Below are 20,842 nucleotides of genomic sequence, written 5' to 3' on the forward strand. Positions count from 1 at the left end.
CTCTCTCTCTCTCACTGAGTCTGTACATAGTCAAAGCTTTCCTTAATTTTGGGTCAGTCACAGTGGTCAGGTATTCTGCCACTATGTACTCTCTGTTTAGGGACACATAGCATTTTTTTGTTAATTCTTTCCAATGTGTCAAGTAATTCTCTTTCTGTTTTCTCATGGTTGGGTCTAATTGTGTTACTGTCCTGGGGCTCTGTTGTGAACAGAGCCCCAGGACCAGCTTGCTTAGGGGACTCTTCTCCAGGTTCATCTATCTGTAGGTGATGGCTTTGGTATGGAAGGTTTGGGAATCGCTTCCTTTTGGCTCTTTTCTGGATTTTTATAATTAGCGGGTATCGGCCTAGTTCTGCTCTGCATGCATTATTTGGTGTTTTAAGTTGTACACAGAGGATATTTTTGCAGAATTCTGCATGCAGAGTCTCAATTTGGTGTTTGTCACATTTTGTGAATTCTTAGTTGGTGAGTGGACCCCAGACCTCACAACCATAAAGGGCAATGGGTTCTATAACTGATTTAAGTATTTTTAGCCAGATCCTAATTGGTATGTCGAATTTGATGTTCCTTTTGATGCCGTAGAAGGCCCTTCTTGCCTTGTATCTCAGATCATTCACAGCTTTGCGGAAGTTACCTGTGGCACTGATGTTTAAGCTGAGGTACATATCGTTTTTTGTGTGCTCTAGGGCAACGGTGTCTAGATGGAATTTGTATTTGTGGTCCTGGCAACTGGACCTTTTTTGGAACACCGTTATCTTTGTCTTACTGAGATTTACTGTCAGGGCCCAGGTCTGACAGAATCTGTGCAGAATATATAGGTGCTGCTGTAGGCCCTCCTTGGTTGGGGACAGATCTTCAACAAACAGTAGACATTTTACTTCAGATTCTAGTAGGGTGAGGCCGGGTGCTGCAGACTGTTCTAGTGCCTTGCCAATTCATTGATATATATATTAAAGAGGGTGGGGCTCAAGCTGCATCCCTGTCTCACCCCACAGCCCTGTGGAAAGAAATGTGTGTGTTTTTTTGCCAATTTTAGCTGCACACTTGCTGTTTGTGTACATGGATTTTATAATGTCATATGTTTTTGCCCCAACACCGCTTTCCATCAATTTGTATAGCAGACCCTCATGCCAAATTGAGTCAAAAGCCTTTTTGAAATCAACAAAGCATGAGAAGACTTTGCCTTTGATTTGTTTTGTTTGTTTGTCAATTAGGGTGTGCAGGGTGAATACGTGGTCTGTCTTATGGTAATGTCGTAAAAAGCCAATTTGACATTTGCTCAGTACATTTTTGTCACTGAGGAAATGTAGGAGTCTGCTGTTAATGATAATGCAGATAATTTTCCCAAGGTTGCTGTTGACGCATTTCCCACGGTAGTTATTGGGGTCAAATATGTCTCCACTTTTGTGGATTGGGGTGATCAGTCCTTGGTTCCAAATATTGGAAATTGCTCCCAAGAATGAACCAGACTTGTGGAGGTCTACAATTATTTTTCTGAAGTCTTGGCTGATTTCTTTTGATTTTCCCATGATGTCAAGCAAAGAGCCACTGAGTTTGAAGGTAAGCCTTGAAATACATCCACAGGTACACCTCCAATCGACTCAAATTTGTCACGCCCTGGCTCTGGGGACACTTGTATGTTGAGCCAGGGTGTGAGTTTCCTTGTTTCTAGTTGGTGTATTTCTATGTTGACCAGAGTGGTTCTCAATCAGAGGCAACTAGTGTCAGCTGTTGCTGGTTGTCTCTGATTGGGAACCATATTTATTCAGTCTGTTTGCCACAGTGGTTTGTGGGATCTTGTTCCAGTGTGGTTTGTGTTAGACCGTGGACGTCACGTTATCGTTTTGTTGTTTTGTTCGTGTAATCACTAATAAAATAGTATGTTCGCCTTCAACGCTGCGCCTTGGTCCTCCTCTGTTCCCGACGATCGTGACAGAAGATCCCACCAAGACTGGACCAAGCAGCGTGTCCAGGAGCCATCGCCAGGGAGATCTCTAGCGGATCTCCTTCGCCTCCTCGACTGGGTCAAGCCGTGTGAGGAAGAGAGGGGCTTGACGTGGAAGCAGAAGGGCGAAAGGCTGGTAAAAAATATGGAGACCTGGTCCACGGGTAGGAGAGAAGCCCAGAAATGTTTTAGGGGGGGCTCACGCCGTGGACGACGGGGCAGCAGGAGACCGCGGTAGAGCGGCCCAGCGGGTTGGCAGAGGAGGCCGCCATGTTACGGGGGCCACTGGTCAAAGAGGGGAAGGAAGGTGTAGAGGCACGGCGAGAGGTACTGGGGTGTGTTACCAGTCCGGTCCGGCCCGTTCCTGATCCCTGCGTAGGGCCAGTGGTGTGTGTCCCCAGTACGGTCCGGTCTGTTCCTGTCCCTTGCACCGAGCCTGTGGTGCGCGTCGCCAGCCCAGTCCGGTCCATTCCTGCTCTCCGCACCAAGTCAGTGGTGCGCTTCGTCAGCCCGGCCCGGCCTGTTCCTGCTCCCCGCACCAAGCCAAGGGTGCGCGTCGCCAGCCCGGCCCGGCCTGTTCCTGCTCCCCGTACCAGGCCAATGGTGCGCGTCGCCAGCCCGGTCCGGCCCGCTCCTGCTCCCCGCACCAAGCCAATGGTGCGCGTCGCCAGCCCGGTCCGGCCCGCTCCTGCTCCCCGCACCAAGCCTATGGTGAGCGTCGCCAGCCCGGTCCGGTCCGTTCCTGCTCCCCACACCAAGCCTATGGTGAGCGTCGCCAGCCCGGTCCGGTCCGTTCCTGCTCCCCACACCAAGCCAGTAGTGTGCGTCGTCAGTCCGGCACAGCCCGTGCCTGTTCCACCGGTGCCTGGTCCGGCACCGGTCAGCTGCTTCACGCCGGAGCTAGAGCAATCCGCTCCACCAGTGTGCAGTTCAGCTCCGGTCAGCAGGGTCAGACCGGACCAGGGGTACTTTGGGGGGTTAGAGAGGGAGTGAGGATCAGGCCCGGAGCCGGATCCGCCGCCAAGGCGGAGTGCCCACCCGGTCACTCCCCTGTGGTATTTAGTTGGCGCGGTCTGAGTCCGCGCCTTTAGGGGGGGGGTACTGTCACGCCCTGGCTCTGGGGACACTTGTATGTTGAGCCAGGGTGTGAGTTTCCTTGTTTCTAGTTGGTGTATTTCTATGTTGACCAGAGTGGTTCTCAATCAGAGGCAACTAGTGTCAGCTGTTGCTGGTTGTCTCTGATTGGGAACCATATTTATTCAGTCTGTTTGCCACAGTGGTTTGTGGGATCTTGTTCCAGTGTGGTTTGTGTTAGACCGTGAACGTCACGTTATCGTTTTGTTGTTTTGTTCGTGTAATCACTAATAAAAGAGTATGTTCGCCTTCAACGCTGCGCCTTGGTCCTCCTCTGTTCCCGACGATCGTGACAAAATGATGTCAGTTAGCCTATCAGAAGCTTCTAAAGCCATGACATCCTTTTCTGGAATTTTCCAAGCTGTTTCAAGGCACAGACATACTTAGTGTATGTAAACTTCTGACCCACTGGAATTGTGATACAGTGAATTATAAGTGAAATAATCTGTCTGTAAACAAAAATTACTTGTGTCATGCACAAAGTAGATGTCCTAACCAACTTGCCAAAACTATAGTTTGTTAACAAGAAATTTGTGGAGTGGTTGAAAAACGAGTTTTAATGACTCCAACCTAAGTGTATGTAAACTTCCGACTTCAACTGTATATGTTTTTGCAGTTTGTTCTTTGTTATAGAGCCAAAAAGATTGGAGAAGTGGTTTATCCATACATCTCCATTTTGAATAGATAACTCTTCGTGTTGTTGTTTGTTTAGTGTATTCCAATTTTACCAGAAGTGGTTAGATTCTATGGATTCCTCAATTACATTGAGCTGATTTCTGACGTGCTGTTCCTTCTTTTTCCGTAGTGTATTTCTGTATTGTTTTAGTGATTCCCCATAGTGAAGGCGTAAGGCTCAGGTTTTCTGGGTTTCTATGTTTTTGGTTGGATAGGTTTCTCAATTTCTTTCTTAGGTTTTTGCATTCTTCATCAAACCATTTGTCATTGTCGTTCATTTTCTTAGGTTGTCTGCTTGACATTTTTTGATTTATCTCTCTCGCTCTGTCTCTCTCTCTCTCTAGGTTGTGCATTTGTGAAGTTTTCTACTCATTCTGAAGCGCAGTCTGCAATCAGTTCCTTGCATGGGAGTCAGACCATGCCTGTAAGTACAATAAACACACACACACACACATACACACACACACACACACACACTGATCCATGCTGTGTTCCTCTCCTCTCTAGGGAGCGTCGTCCAGCCTGGTGGTGAAGTTTGCAGACACAGATAAGGAGAGGACCATACGGCGCATGCAGCAGATGGCTGGACAGTTTGGCATCTTCAACCCCTCTGTCGCCCTACCCACGTTCAGCAGCTACAGCACCTACAGTAGCTATGCACACGCAGTAAGCACATACACATACACACACACACACACGCAATTTGGTATCTGTCACTCTGACACACCGATGCCTCACTGACAGCTTGCTCTCATTCTCTCCCTCTTTCCCCCTTCCTCCCCGATCCACCTCCTCTCCCCATCAGTTGATGCAGCAGCAGCAGGCAGCGGTGATGGCCGTGTCTCAGGGGGGCTACCTGGCCCCCAGCCTCTCCTTTCCCTCCGCCCAGATCCACCAGATGGGGGCGCTAACCATGAACGGTCTGCCGCCCAACCCTCTCAATCTCGTGTCAGGTCAGTCACGTCGGATAAATCAGCAATATGCATGATGAGTAAGGTGGGAGACCTGGGAACTCGTGTTAGCTCCCAGAGCTAGTGCCTAGGGCTAGGCTTTAGCTCAGTGGGCTAAAACAGTCTCGAGATGCTCAGACAACCTGGGTTCAATACCTGGTCAGTTACATATGAGTCTTGGAAATGTGTGATATCACATTTCACTACGCGGTCCTGGGATCTATCGCTCTGACTGGGGGTCGTTTTTAAGCTTGGGCGATATACCGTTTATACTGTATACCGGGGTATTTAAAAATATATATAATAATAATAATACAACATTTGGGGGGTGCGTGCTACGCCACTGCTTATAACTATAAGTTAAATATAACTATAAGAAATCTAAGATGTGTCAAATAAATGATATCGAGCTTAGGGCTCCAGCAATGCATTTGGTTTGCTAACTTGCTAGCTGAGTGGCTAGATGTCAAGGTCAAGCTTCTTGGTTACAGCAGAGACATTCAATCCCCTCCTGGATCAAGATCCCTGTTGCCTTAAAAAAAATTGCCCCTTGTGTTCACTTCTGGTAATACCGTATACCCCGGTAAGGTACAGAAACAGTATGACGGTATGAAAATCTGGATACCGCCCAACACTAGTAGTTTTACAATTTACACCATTGATCCCACATAATCAATACAGTGTAACTCTGCACTGGAGACACATTATATACAGACTGCCTTTGTATTCTCACTTAGTGTAGATGTTTGAGATTTCTCCCTCAAGTCAAGTAATTGCTTGAGAGAGTGTTCACACCTGGTTTCTAGGTCTAAATCAGTTTCTGGGAACCAGCAGACAATGTGGCCTATAAACTACAATATGTCCAGGAAAATACTTTTAGTGAAATGTAAATTATTCTACTCTGGTCTTCACAGTCTACTCTCTCTCTCTCGGTATTGAGCCAAATAGGAGTCTGGTTTTATAGATCACATAGTTCATATTACTGTGGGGGAATCTCTGTGGTCCATGAAAGTGTATAATGTTTCATATTCCATTAATAAACAGATACTGTATCTCTGTATTGCTTTCTATCATTCTCACTCTCTGTCACTTTCTCCCTATAATCTACTGTATTGCTTTCAATTCAATTCAATTCAATTTGCTTTATTGGCATGACGTAACAATGTACATATTGCCAAAGCTTACTTTGGATATTTACAATATTAACATAATTAAAGTAATAATGATCAATATTGTCAACAGGACAACAGTAACAACAATAACCAAGGATCAAAATAACCATTGAACAATAACAATATAGAGGACATGTGCAGGTTGGTTGGTCTGTCAGACACTGTCCCTCATCTTATGGCAGGCAGCAATGTAGTGCGCTGCCAACCCACAGCTCTCTGCGTCCTCCCCCAACAGGATGGGTTCTTTCCCTCTCTCTTACACACACATGCTTACGCACGCACGCACGCACACACACATCGATAAAGACTATCCTATCACAAATACAGTATTTGAGATGCCTACACAGTACACACAGAATCATGCAGGCGAATTACAATGCAGATTGGAGGCCCTATCTCCCTCCTGAGGCTGTATCAGTTTAGTGCAGACACACATTCAACCCATTTCACTGTGGGAGAACGTCTTTATTTGTCCCAGCTGTAGATAAGACAGTGAGCAGTGAGCACAGTAAAATGCCCCTGCTGCTGCCTTAGTGAGCAGATCCGGGTTGCTCTGTCTTACAGCAGCATGTCATTGTGTTGCTATGCTGACATTGCAGAGTGATTTTATCACCATGTGAGCTTTGAGACGCCTGCTGTTACACACCTGCACACACACAACACACAAACAGTACACACATACTGTACATGAGACACACACACACACACACACTCTTTCTCTCCATTCTGTCTATCCTTCTCCCTCTCTCCCTTTCTCTCTCATATACATTAAGTCCAATCCCTGTGCGGTGTAGTGATCATTTCTGTCTCTGGTGTAGTGAATGTGTATTTCCCCCCTGCAGGTCTGAGCTCTCCTCCGGCCGCCCTGCCCTCCTCCCTGACCAGCCTGGTGGCCCCAATGATGAACGGGTACACCGGCCTCGCCCCCCAGGCTAACGGGCACCCTCTAGAGACCCTCTACACCAATACCCTGCCGCCCTACTCCACCCAGAGCCCTACTGCTGCAGATACACTGCAACAGGCCTTTACTGGGGTACAGCAATACACAGGTACAGTACACATCTCTGATCTCTAACCCTGACCTTGATACCTCCAGGTCTTCACCAGTCTGTTGAATGTGACTCATATAGGATAAACTCAATCCCCACTCTCTCTTTTTTTTCCCACTTCATCCCCCTTTATGCCTGTCTATCGCTCTCTCCTCTCTCTCTCCCTTTCTCTCTCTCCTCTTTTGTCATTTCCTTCTCTCTGTCGCTCTCCTCTGTCTCTCTCTCTCACGCTTTCTCTCCTCTGTAGCCATCTACCCAGCGACTACACTGACCCCTCTCGGTCAGTCACTGCCACAGCACCCTCAGGTCATTGGCCAACAGCAGAGGGAAGGTGAGGGTGAGGAACTATATTTACTAATTCTTCATCATCATGATCATCATTGTCAACAACATCATGAGTGTTATCATCATTGTGATTTTGTGTGTCTTAAAAATGTACTGTACCATCATGATACTGGTGCCTCCAACAGTGTTTTGTGTGTGTGTGTGTGTGTGTGTGTTTGTGTTCAAGGACCAGAGGGCTGTAATCTGTTCATCTACCACCTGCCACAGGAGTTTGGGGATAACGAACTGATGCAGATGTTTCTGCCCTTTGGCAATGTTATCTCCTCCAAGGTATTCATGGACAGAGCCACCAATCAGAGCAAGTGTTTCGGTGAGTGACACTACTTCTAAACAATCACAACAAGCGCTTAGCTGATTGACACTACCACTGACCAGAGCATCTGTCTGTGTCTGTATGTATGCAGGCTTTGTGAGCTTTGATAACCCGGGTAGTGCCCAGGCTGCCATCCAGGCTATGAATGGTTTCCAGATTGGTATGAAGAGACTCAAGGTGCAACTCAAACGGCCCAAAGACGCCAGCCGCCCCTACTGACACCCCCCAGCACAGGTAAGACCTGTCCACTATTATACATAATATAATGAAGTTATTAGAGTTGTTATCAATTCTGTTTCACTCTGATTTTAGCTGTCTTATGTTGATCAAAAACTGTATAACAAAGTTACACTTCACAGTAGTCTCTCAAGTCAGATTCAAGCATTTCTTCCATTCCCCTCCCTTTCTCATTATCTGTATTTCTCTCCTCTTCCTTCCTCTTCCTCTCCCCCCCCCCCATAGGTTTAATCAGAGGAATGGAGGACGCCTTTGATTGAATAAGACATTCTGTGAAAGGAAAAAACTCAAAAGTTCTTCTGTTTAAAAAAAAAATAGGCAAATAGACTTCATATGGGAGTTGGGGAGAGATCTCTTGTTATCTTCAATCAAATCTGACTGGCAGAGGAGGACTCACAGCTCTGCACCAGTGAAGGTTTGGCATCACAGATGAGAGAGCAATGGGATGATGCATAGGATAGAACAAGACTTTCAAAACAAACAGAAAACTTTTTTAAAGATACAAAAACAAAAAACAATTCAGAATCTTTGGAGACTTGGGAGTGAAGAAGAACACCACAGACAGACTAAGAAACAGTGTTAAAAATAATATGGATTTATGATGAACTCAAAGAGGACCCTAGTGAACAAAAAGAGACTTCAGGTTTTTCCTACCATGTAATGGACAAATGAGGGTTCAAACTTGATCTGAGGATTCTAAGTATATCTGGAAAGAGATTATTTTTCTCTGTGAGTCCCGAACTTGCTCTTTCTCAAGTTTCCATAGCAACCGAGCTAACTGCACCCCCTTGGGATCGGAGGACCAAATGTTTTTCTCTTTCTCTTTATCAGTCTTGTACAAAATACTAACAATCATATAATACAATACAGTATAATGTTTAGTCTAGTACAAACTAACAATCAAAAATACTTAAAATGCAGTATTCTACCTTTAGTTTAGTACACATAACAGTGACAGAGAAGTACTTCAAGTCGGCATTGGATTATTCACCATCAGTGTACTGCTGACTACTAAGGAGTATGTAAATGTGAAATGGGATCATGTAGAAGTCAGTTGGAGAGGTTAGTGAAGGAGAATGTTGCCCCGCTCTCTTTCTGTGGGATGGAATACATTATGAAGTGTTTGTTTGTTTGTTTGAAAGACGCCTTTTATCATCCGTTTACTGATAGGCTACACTTCATCTTTGGGCACTCAGTTTGACCCTTGAACTTTTAGTTTTGTCTCCCATCTGTGCAGCAACCACTCTGAGCCTCCATTCTATTCAAAGTTGCCCGTAGGCACAGATGTAGGATCAGCTCACTTTACCCAAATACTAACCTTAAACATTAGGAAGAAAATGCTCAACTGTACTTAGATCAGTCTGTAGGGGCTATGTCATCCTACTTCATTCTATTCTGCCTATAGAGCAAAGGCCATTGGCTCACATTCTGCTTCAGGAGCTTACTGCAGTTCTCGGGTCAGGGGTTAAAAGGTCTCGAGTCAGGTGTGCCTCATGGTCGGATGAGATTGTCCATAGAAACGGATCTTAGGTCAGTTTTCTGGTTAAGGTGGTTAATAGTTAAAGTTAGGATTTGGGGAGGGCCAGCTGATCCAAGATCTGTGTGTCCACTTTCATTAGCCAGTAGACTTAGCAGGATGTATTGCTTCGTTCATTGGGTCTGTTTTGTGACAAAGGAAGTATTTGTGTATTTACATTTCAGGGATTATTTTAACTAGGCCCAGGAGTTTTTTCTGGTCAGGTCACATGCTCAGGAAAAACTCCTTTCCCTTACCATAACACAAAAAAACACTAGTACAGATGTAGGATCTTAATTTGAGCCAGTTTTCTACAGCAGGAAAATAATCCTGCAGCAACAGGGAATGTGAATTATTATGTGGATTATACTGTAATTAATGGACATTTTTGTAGGGGTTGATAACATCTTTTGTAAGGGAAAATCAAGTCTGAAATTTCAAAGTGGAAATGACAAACTTCAGAAGCCTTTTTAAACCTCAAATACACTACAAGTTTAAAATGTCCTGCATTGCAGGAAAGTTCTCCTGCAACAGGGTGATCAAATTAAGATCCTACATCTGTATGGCACAGGTTAGAATTTGTTTATGGCACAAGCTATCTTATCATTGTATAACATTACTGTTACCTTTTTTTCAACATATATAACTATATGGCTCATATCAATTTGAGCCTGCATTGCAGTACTATTCACACACATAAAATAGGACTAGCTTTTTCTCAAATAAGTCAGATAGACTCCCCTCACATAGATGTGTGCTGTTTTGATGGAAAAGACTGGTTGAATCCAGCCAATTATCTTGTGAGGGGAGGCGTCATCATCAGCAGCACAGAGAGGTGCAGAGTTAGAGTAGAAAGCCTTCTGATCCGTTTGAGTCTAACTCCATTACATTTTAAGGAGGTGCCTGCAGTCCCCTCTCGCTTGCATTTGGGTGAATGTTTTATTCAGTATGGAGAGAGGGAGCAGAGACACTACTTTACTGGGAGTAGACTTCAAATCTGCTTTTAAAGAGCTATACAAGGTCAAATTTTGAGCACAAGTCATTTGTTGTGCTGTGCAGGACAGGTTGGGAATGATGTCACAGTACCTCCCTCAGGGAACACAAGAAACCAATGGAGGAACATCAAAACACACTCTAGAATACATTGGGGGATGATTCCAAGAGACACACTAGAATGCAGGGAGGGAAGGAAGGAAGGAAGGAAGGAAGGAAGGAAGGAAGGAAGGAAGGAAGGAAGGAAGGAAGGAAGGAAGGAAGGAAGGAAGGAAGGAAGGAAGGAAGGAAGGAAGGAAGGAAGGAAGGAAGGAAGGAAGGAAGGAAGGAAGGAAGGAAGGAAGGAAGGAAGGAAGGTTCTCTTTTTCTTTCCTTTTTTGGTCATCATCACATATTCAATAGTGAACCATATTTTCACTAACTCCTAGTGAATGTTACTGCCTATTGTACTTACAGACCATTCCTGACCCTCATATAAGTGAAGTTGCCAAGTAATGTTTAATCTATCTATGAATTCTAATATGTACATTTAATTATCTTGTAACATTCCAGGCCAGTTGGCAGCTGAGAGATAAATAGCTATTTTAGTTATCGACATTAGTTTATTCACTGTGCACAGAATCATAAACCAACTGGACATATGGATATACCAATGCACATTTGTATTTATTTTCATGGGTTTTAATCATTGCCAAAATCTAGCCTACTTCTTATTAGCTAACTGCCAGCCCATTTCTCTTTTATCTGCATGTTGTTTCCTCTCACAAAGATTTATTTAAAGGAAGAAACGGGCGTTTTGATTAGAGTCAAAGGTCAACTCCATTTCAATCACTTGTCAGTTGAACTGGACATTATTATTTCTCTATAGGAGTGCAGTCAAATTCCTATATTGACTGTAAAGACACCAATGTTGGCTTTGATGATGCCTCTGTGAAATGTTTACTGACCAGCAGCCTCTCACCACTGCTAGCAGCATTGAAATAGAGAATTTGTAATTTGTCAAATTGCCATGGTCTGACAGGCTTTAACCGTTCTAGGGTTACCAAATGTCTATGGTAAGCAGAGCTTGGCCTGCGACTGATGCAGGAAGACAGTCAGTCTTATGTTTGATCCAGATCCTGAGGTAACAGCAATAGTCTTAGTTGCACTAAGAGACAAGCCGTGCACTACAGTAACCTGACAAGTCCTTTGACCTTTGCTTGTCCTATAAACATAAAGCAGTAGCCTAAAGGCTAAACTAATGCTATTATTGCCAAGCAGCTGATTAGAAATGTACTTGTATATTTCTATATTCTATTCAGGTTCTGGGGTTATATGCTTTTTCAGGGGTTGGGGGACATAAAGATAGTTTACTGTGCTTTTTCTATATACATTTATTAACAACTACCTGAATGAAGCCATGTTACTTTCTATCAAATGACTACCCACTGGGCAAAAACTGGTTGAATCAATGTTGTTTCCACATCATTTCACCCAAACAATTCAATGTGACGAGGTTGAATCAACGTGAAAAACTGATTGGATTTGAAAAAAGTAATCAACGTCAGGGAATCTCGTCTTTTTTTCACCCAGCTTTTAACCTCAATCTAATGACATTGTGATTTTTTTTGTTGATTTCACGTTTAATTCATGTTAGTTGACAACTCAACTAAATGTAAATCAAAATTAGACGTTTAACTGACGTCTGTGCTCAGTGGGTACGTGTATACTTAGCATTCCTACTGCACTACCTCTATAAGGTGATGGGTATAAATCTTTAAAAACAAGACCTCCATTTTCATTTTAAAGATCTATTATGGATTGTCATGTGTTTACTGCCAAAATCCACCTAAGTCCATCCTTACTGCTCAACTGGAGGCTTGGATAAGGGGAGGGAGTGGGGGTCATGACATTCTTATGAATGATACTGTATGATCATGTACTATGTTTTGAATGCAGTGGGAAAATACATTATAGCTTGATGTAAATAGGAGATCTGTTTAATTCCATAATCTTGTCAGCACACAAATCTTTTCAGGTAATGGGGCGAGGAGTGGGAGAGGGATGGAGAGGGGGTGGGGTTTTAATGGAGATACTAGCGGTGGGTGGGGTTGGCATTTGAAGCTGGTGTCTAACTTCAGTGGTTTCGATTGAGAGACGGGGATAAGGACACTTGTGGTTAATGTTGAGGGTAGAAGAGGGGGACATGATGATGTCTGAGAAACCACAGCTCTGTTATCCTGCCCATGTCTCTCCTATACTTGCTGCTTTGACAATTACAATTTTCATACGGTTTTATTTATTTACTTATTTATTAGGTCATATTTAATTAAATGTGTCCTTATATTTATTATTACCTGTCATTATTATAATATTTATTTCCCTTCAGATATGAATGATACAGAATGCTTACTGGGCCTTTTTTCCTCTTTCTCCTTTTTCAATTTTACAATAAAATATTCTAATAGTACCTTAACATCTCATCTCAAAATCCTTTCTCCAGTGATCGTTAACCCTAGCAGTGAATAAATGTGTTTTTGCTGCCCTCTGCTGTTTACTATCTACCACTTTACAATGCATTACATTACAACGGGTCAGTGGCACCAATTTCTCAACATAAAATACAGTATGTTATGGGATTATTATGGCACAGTTATAGCACAACTTGGAAAACATAAGAACATACTTTGTTTTTCTATAATTTGTTAATGCACTACATGCACATACTGGATAAGTAGCCTATGGTAATAGCCAACAACCTACAGTATATCTGTCATACATGCACTGTTATTTGATTTCAATGGACTATAGTGCCGCCTATGGATCTACAACCCACACATCATTAAATTAGATCCAAGCTATGCCACGCTGCTTTTCATTAGTGTCATAATTTTTTTTTTTGTATTTGCATGTCATGCTTAATTAACAAAAACAAGTATTTGGGAATGATATGTGGAGGCCTAATGGACACCCACATACTCGCTGACAGACGGAAGAATATACTATTTTCACTCTATTGAAATATGTTTTGTATCAGTGTAGATATCGGAAAGATGTTATGTTTAAAAGCAAGACGACAGAAATACAGTACCATGAATATTTCTGTAAAATGAGAAGCGATGCCACATTCGTTTTGAGGTTTGCGTTGATCCTGCGCATTGTGTTTCCGAGTGATTGGGGATTGTAGTTTAAATACGTTTACAAGGCCGCTAGTAAAGCATTCCAGTGTACGATACACACGTTCGCCTAAAAACTACTCTTTCCGTTTCAACCCATCTAGTGCTGAGTTCACTTGTACGAAATGCCTCATGGGAATTATATTTCTAATCAGAAGGAAAGTACCATTTCATCCTTGGTGAAATTATTTCTTAAAAACTACATTAACCAAAATGCTAAGCTTACATTGTAAACATAGAGCTGTAAAACAACACAAACGCCATCTTGACAGCAGCCTTAAAATGGCAGAAAAATGCCAGGGAGAAACAGAGCTACGGACAGGGTTTATTTTCTTATTTTGAAAAGATTGTCCCTTCCCTGTTTTTCTAAAAACGTAGCTAGGAGGTTGATGGCCAGTGAGAGAGACGAAAAACGTTAAAATGGATATCACGACGGCGGTTTTCAACGCGGCCAGAGATGGTAAGCTGAAACTTATCCAGAAGTTGCTGAGCAACAAAAGTCCCGAGGAGTTGCAAGCTCTCGCCGAGGAGAAAACGCAGGGAGGCACCCCTCTCCTCATTGCCTCTCGATACGGACACTTGGAGGTTGTGGACTATTTGCTTGAACACTGTAAAGCTAAGGTGGAACTAGGAGGCTCGGTGAACTTTGACGGCGAGACGATTGAAGGGGCTCCCCCGCTATGGGCGGCTTCAGCGGCTGGTCACCTCCCTGTAGTCAGCACACTCCTCAAACACGGTGCCTCTGTCAACAACACTACGCTGACCAACTCAACGCCCCTCCGTGCTGCCTGCTTCGATGGTCACCTGGAGATTGTCCGCTACCTGGTGGAGAACCGAGCCGATATGGAGGTAGCCAACCGCCACGGCCACACCTGCCTGATGATCTCGTGCTACAAGGGCCACAAAGAGATCGCAAAGTTCCTCCTGGAGCGTGGTGCCGATGTCAACCGTAAGAGTGTGAAAGGCAACACTGCTCTCCACGACTGCGCCGAGTCCGGTAGCCTGGACATCATGAAGATGCTGCTGAAATGTAATGCCCGCATGGAGAGGGACGGCTATGGCATGACCCCTCTCCTAGCCGCCAGCGTCACGGGGCACACCAACATCGTGGAGTATCTCGCCCACCAGCCCCGCTCTTCACGAGAAGAACGTGTTGATGCACTCGAACTCCTGGGGGCCACCTTCGTGGATAAGAAGAGAGACCTCCTGGGGGCCATGAGATACTGGAGGAGAGCCATGGAGCTGAGACAACCAGCTGACAAGGTGGGACTCCTGGCCAAGCCCCCTCCGGGGCCCCCTGTCCCTGCCTACGACTGTGCCCGAGAGGTGAGCACAGCCGAGGAGCTGGAGGCTCTGATCACAGACCCTGACGAGATGCGAATGCAGGCCCTGCTGGTCCGTGAGAGAATCCTGGGGCCCTCGCACCCTGACACCTCCTACTACATCCGCTACAGAGGGGCCGTCTACGCCGACTCTGGCAACTTTGAGCGCTGCATCAGCCTGTGGAAGTACGCCCTGGACATGCAGCAGAGTAACCTGGACCCCCTCAGCCCCATGACAGCCAGCAGCTTCCTGTCCTTCGCTGAGCTCTTCTCCTTTGTGCTGCAGGACCGGGCCAAAGGTACCCTGGCAACTCGCGTCACCTTCCACGACCTGATGGGGGTGTTGGGGAAGAGCGTGAGGGAGGTGGAGAGGGCGGTGGCCCAGAGGGACAGCCCCCCTGAAGCCCCCCAGTTCACGAAGGCCCTGTCCATCATCCTCCACCTTGTGTTCCTGCTGGAGAAGCTGGAGTGCACTGCGGAGCAGGAGCACCAGAAGAAGCAGACAGTGTACCGCCTCCTGAAGTTGAACCCGCGGGCACGGAGTGGCTTCACCCCCCTGCATATGGCCGTGGACAAGGATACCACGTCGGTGGGCCGCTACCCCGTGGGTCGCTTCCCCTCCCAGACCGTGGCCTCGCTGCTGCTGGAGTGCGGAGCGGACGTGGACTCACGGGACTGCGACAACAACACGCCCCTGCATATCGCCGCCAGCAACGGTTGCCCGGAGATCATGGCGCTGCTGGTGAGGGCAGGGGCACACTTCGATGCCACCAATGCCCAGAGGAAGACGGCGTACGAGCTGCTGGACGAGCAGAGCAGCGGGCACCCGGCCCTCTACCCCCTCAACTACGTCACTCTGCAGTGCCTGGCGGCGCGCGCCATTGAGAGGCACAGACTGCCCTACAAGGGCCTCATCTCAGAGGAGATGGAGACCTTCATTGAGCTGCACTGACACCCCCCTCCCCATTAAGATCCCCACCCTGTCCCCAGACTCTTCCTCAGACCCCTCTAAACCACCCAACAATGACCTCCATCATCTTCACCCCACCTCATCCATGTTCCCCTGATTCCCCTTATCCTCACCATACCCAGCCCACCCCCTTTCCCCATGGTCTCTCCCCTCTCAGTACCCGTCCTAACTCCAGACTATTAGCTCTGTCTCAGACCAAATCACAGCAATAATCCTCCCGGCTTCTAAACATTACACTAACAACAGACTAGGAGCATCTTAACTGTGGCTAGATGCATCCGGTCAGTGCTCTCTCTTTAGGTTATGTGCAATTCCACGGTTACAGAGTGATGCTGAGACTCCGATTTTTCACTTTAAAATGTATGTCAAACAAAAAACAATGATAGTAAAGTTAAACAATCCATATAACTCTATGCACAAGGAATACTTGTAACAATTTCCACAGAAAATTTTACAAAAAACACATTTACTCTAAGAACAGTGAAGAATCAGAGTCTCAGCATTACTCTTTTATTGTGGATTTTCCCTTATCTGTTATTAAGACATGGACACTTTCTAAGTGCTAGGTTGCTATTTGTTTGCAGGTGGGGAAAAAATCTTTGGACTTGATTTTAGGATTTTATGCTTTCTGTCTTTTTTCTTCTCCTGTTTCTCTTGATAAGAAAGGAAGACTCCTCACAGAAAGAAAAGTATGTCAGTGCCTGTATATGTATTGGGTGGTGGCTTGTTTTAAGGTGGGAATGGAAGCTGTATTACTTGATAGGACATTATCAAAGGCTTAAGAGTGAATAGGATAGCTTGTTTGTTAAATCTGTCTTGTCTTTGCAAGGTTATCAAGAAGCATCCTTTGAACAAACAATGTACACATTGTATGCTTGGCTGCCTGGTATGGATGTATTTTTATCAATAATCTAGCATTATTTAATCCTCCGCCCCATACTTTGACATTTTAAGGAGTGTTTGAAAACCCATTTGTGCCAAAACTCAGCCTTATATCGTTTCTCTAAACGTGTGATCTTACAGGTTAGCCTAAACCTACTGAACTAGCTTACTACGAGTGGAGCAACTAACAACTGTAGAGTGCAGACTAGCATGGGAACTCTCATAAGGATACAGTGTGTTTTAGCCTAGCCTACATCTCTTCTTTAGCTCTGTCTTTTTAGACTGTGTGTGTGTGTGTGTGTGTGTGTGTGTGTGTGTGTGTGTGTGTTTTACAACCTGGTCAATCTCTTGAAGTCTCCCTCTGAACAATTTGGACACTGTGGGAAAGGAAAGATGGAGATTTCTCTCCATCTCCTCCTGAGTGAATGTTTATGTTGATCCCAGTATCAGATCATCTATTCTAACCTATCTATTTACAGTCCATGCAGAACAATTGGAATCTATGCAGTCGCTCATTGTGATGATATCAAAACCCAGGGGTGATCCGATTTAAGCACAGATGCAGGTGACAAGGAACAAATCGCACCCTGCATTTTAGTCTTATTATTTTTATTTTTTACAATCTCAGTTTTGTGTTATCTTGTTTTATCATACATACTTTATTGTATTTTTCTGTTATGTCTGTCCCTATGTAAAAAACACACCTGATTGAATGCACTTTGAAAAACCTCCCTGAATCCTAAAGTGTAACTGCACAACATCCAGGCTATGGACTCTCACAGCCTCTCTCTCAACAACTGATTGATTAATTTAACTGATGATAACTTCAGAACAGTGTTGAGATACTTGAATAAAATTCAGTATCCCTGCAGCAAGTAGGTCTGTGGGTTTGTGTGTTGGCTGGGGAATGATTTGAATCTCTCTTGTCTCTCTTCCCCCTCCTTTTCTCTGTGTGTTGTTGTTGAGCTATTGAGACATTCGTAGGGGTCTTTTAGGTGTTAGGTTAATGTTACAAACTCTGACATAAGTGCAAAATCTGAATGCAATACAGTGCTCCAGTCCCAATTCAATTACATTATTTTTAATTGCTTCTGATAACTGCTTTAGTTCACACTGTGTTGGAACAATCCCAAGCCACTGAGTTCATTAGCAGTGGACTGCATCTCCTCTCACCTTTTAGCCCTCTCACTGTCTTCCTGTCTTTATGCAGCATGTACAGGGCTGGCCAGGATAGGACCAACCCAGTGCTCTGCTGCGAGAGGCCTGGGTAGAGTGGATATGAAGGAGTAACAGACAGCTGGACTGACTCATAACACTGACTCATATTACAGAGGCCCTTATATTTAGATGGATTGAAATAGGTGTGATGGATGAACACACTATCCCTCCCTGCTCTACAGGTTCCCATGCAGCTTGCCTATTAAAGCCAGGTGCCTAAACTTAAAGGCCCAGTGCAGTCAAAAAATGTGCACATTTTCCCACCAGTGGTATGTTTCCACCAAATGGACTTGCAGATACAAATCAGTGCGTGATGATGTAGTGCATACAAGATGTTTTTTATGGACCTAATATAAACCTAAAGTTCAATGTGTTTCCATCACATTTTCAACTCTACCTATAGTTTTTCACAAAAACTGTTGGGGTAAATAGCAAATGTGCCTACTCTGGTCTTGGCACCTGCGCTCTAGACAACAGCTGGCAGATACAGTGTGGTTAGACTGTGCAGATTGTCTAGTCCAGTGGTTCCCAACCAGGGGTGCTAAGACCCCTGGGGTTACTTGAGAAGACTCTTGAGACCATAGGCCTAATGTTAAAATGCACGTGAGGGGGTACTTCAGGGGTACTCCAGGCAGAGCAAAATTCAGTTGGTGGTACTGTAACCAAAAAAGGTTGGGAACCACTGGTCTAGTCTACATAATGAGATTATTATGGATAAGTGAGAATATTTTTATTTGTCAAACGGCTGTCAAGCATCCATCATCATGTCACCAGAACCCTCTATATTTATTGGAAAGCAGCATCACACTCACCACCCTGTGAAGTTCATAACTTATTTAATCTGTAGCTTAAGAAACTACATGGTTTGCTGAGTCGTATTGGGAGGACCATATCATCGCGTGACTCCAAATTTACTTCGATATGATGGTTATTATATCAATATTTGTGCATAAAGGTGTTTCCACCTCCATTTCCCTCATAATTAATTTTAACAACACAAAAAGATCCCACCATGTTGAACGAACAAATGATCTGTCGGCATTTATAAAATTACACCGAAACGTTCTGTTTCTATCAGAGCTGTCGTGATTTTTTTTATACGATATGACTTTGCCATCTCTTCAATCTAAGCCTACAGGAAAGTGTGTGCCCATAGGCCTGGAGGGAAGCAAAAGTCATTCTGCTACCCAAGAATAGCAAAGCACCCTTTACTGGCTCAAATAGCCGACCAATCAGTCTGTTACCAACCCTTAATAAAGTTTTGGGAAAAATGGTGTTTGACCAGATACAATTCTATTTCACAGTAAACAAATTAACAACAGACTTTCAGCACACTTATAGGGAAGGGCATACAAAATGTAAGCCTGAGGCACTTAGCCTACACAAATGACTGATGATTGGCTGAGAGAAATTGATAAGATTGTGGGAGCTGTTTTGTTGGACTTCAGTGCAGCTTTTGACATTATCGATCATAATCTGCTGCTGGAAAACATATGTATTATGGCTTTACATCCCCTCCTATATTGTGGATCGAGAGTTACCTGTCTAACAGAACACAGAGGGTGTTCTTTATTGGAAGCCTCTCCAACATAATCCAGGTAGTCAGGCATTCCCCAGGGCTAATGACCTGCCACTGGCACTGAGTAAAGCCTGTGTGTCTATGTACTGTATGCTGATGACTCAACACTGTACACATCAGCTACCGTTAAATTACCTCTAGATTTCTATTTTGTTTCTAAGATTCCAGTAAAACATTTTATTCAATCCTTTATATATTTTATTACTTTTATTTTTTCCTTAAGTGACAAACAGAACATACTATTTGTTCTCCCTTTCTTTCTCTCTTTGTGGTAAAAAAAGAAGGAGAAAAAAAAGAAAGTATAACAGAAACTTGATCTTTCGGCGTCCCGCGCTCTTAAAGTATAAATAGAGTGCTGTCAACGTCACTGCGGGGCAGCGGTGGAGACAGGGCCATTTCCCCTGCTATTTTAGGGTCCTTTCGCCCCAGTCTCTGCCCTGCAAACAGGCCTCCAGTAAGGTAATACACACAGTCAGTCAGGTTACTGGATGACTGGCAGAGACAGTGTCCTGGAACCACTCCAATGACTTTGGTCCTTCATTGAACCCATTTTGTAAAATATCTTTTTTTTTACTACCGCACATTAGCCTATTGAAAAATTATGATTATTGATCATCACCATATTTTACTCTGTACTTCCATAGCCTACAGTTGAATCGCAATGGGGCTATCCCTGTCATGTTAGCGATTATTATTGTTATTCAATGTTAAATGGTTATTGTTGTTGTTAAATTCACAGTATCTGTTTTCTTTGAAAGGTCAGAGGCCATGGGGTTGAACTTCAGAGTGGTTACAGGAGTGTCAGTAGACCCCAGCCTGAAAAATCAACCCCCAGTCCCTGACTCCCTGCTCCCCTGTGGCATCTGCAGATCTAATGGAACGGGATAGGTAGAAGCAAAATACTGTAGCTGATGCTTTTCTCTGCCCATGGGCCTATCTGGTCCATTCAACCCCTAGAAAGCAAAGAAAGGAATCTGAGGTAAACAATATTCTAATAGCTCCTGCAGCTAGCTCTCTGGTATGCAAGGTGTTTCCACCACAGGCCTATTGCTGACAACTAGGGTTACGATCTATTCAAGTTAAAGTCAGTCAATAAGGACTTATTGAACTGGGAATTTGCATTCACCTCCTGAGTTGAGTTGATCTGGAATGGAATTCACTCCGAGCCTGCTGACTCCCTTTCAGTTTAGGAGAAGGGCTAGGGTTTCGATTTATGACTGGACATACTGTATATCTGCTCAGACCCTGTTTAGGAAACAGCAGTAGCCTGGAAGGTTACTGTATAGGTAGTCTCACTTGCCTGACTGGCTCTCCACCGGTGGCTATGGGATGGGACTATTTTATAGAGAGCCTTCGTTTTTAGTAAAAGATACATGAGGCTGATATT

The 20,842-nt window shown here is 44.4% G+C and overlaps 2 protein-coding genes across 6 annotated transcripts in view; both read left to right on the forward strand.

Annotated features, from left to right (window-relative positions):
- LOC121581182 (CUGBP Elav-like family member 5) overlaps positions 1–9,667 on the forward strand; it is a 43,197-nt gene extending 33,530 nt beyond the window's left edge. The window contains exons 5-12 of one of the 5 annotated variants that reach the window (XM_041896618.2): positions 4,099–4,178; positions 4,262–4,420; positions 4,560–4,707; positions 6,695–6,925; positions 7,173–7,262; positions 7,437–7,580; positions 7,675–7,817; positions 8,046–9,667. In XM_041896618.2, coding sequence (XP_041752552.1) covers positions 4,099–4,178; positions 4,262–4,420; positions 4,560–4,707; positions 6,695–6,925; positions 7,173–7,262; positions 7,437–7,580; positions 7,675–7,802 — 980 coding nt within the window. In that variant the 3' untranslated portion in view covers positions 7,803–7,817; positions 8,046–9,667. The remainder of the gene's footprint in view (positions 1–4,098; positions 4,179–4,261; positions 4,421–4,559; positions 4,708–6,694; positions 6,926–7,172; positions 7,263–7,436; positions 7,581–7,674; positions 7,818–8,045) is intronic. The other 4 variants (XM_041896620.2, XM_041896619.2, XM_041896622.2 and 1 more) reach the window with 4 other exon arrangements.
- A 4,081-nt stretch (positions 9,668–13,748) lies between these two features.
- Positions 13,749–17,728, forward strand: LOC121581183 (protein fem-1 homolog A). Its single transcript, XM_041896624.2, has one exon. The coding sequence runs from the start codon at positions 13,905–13,907 to the stop codon at positions 15,756–15,758; it is 1,854 nt and encodes a 617-aa protein (XP_041752558.2). The 5' UTR covers positions 13,749–13,904; the 3' UTR covers positions 15,759–17,728.
- The last annotated feature ends 3,114 nt before the right edge of the window (positions 17,729–20,842 follow it).

Source organism: Coregonus clupeaformis, chromosome 14 (genome assembly GCF_020615455.1).
Source record: "Coregonus clupeaformis isolate EN_2021a chromosome 14, ASM2061545v1, whole genome shotgun sequence".
Taxonomy (NCBI): Eukaryota; Metazoa; Chordata; class Actinopteri; order Salmoniformes; family Salmonidae; genus Coregonus; species Coregonus clupeaformis.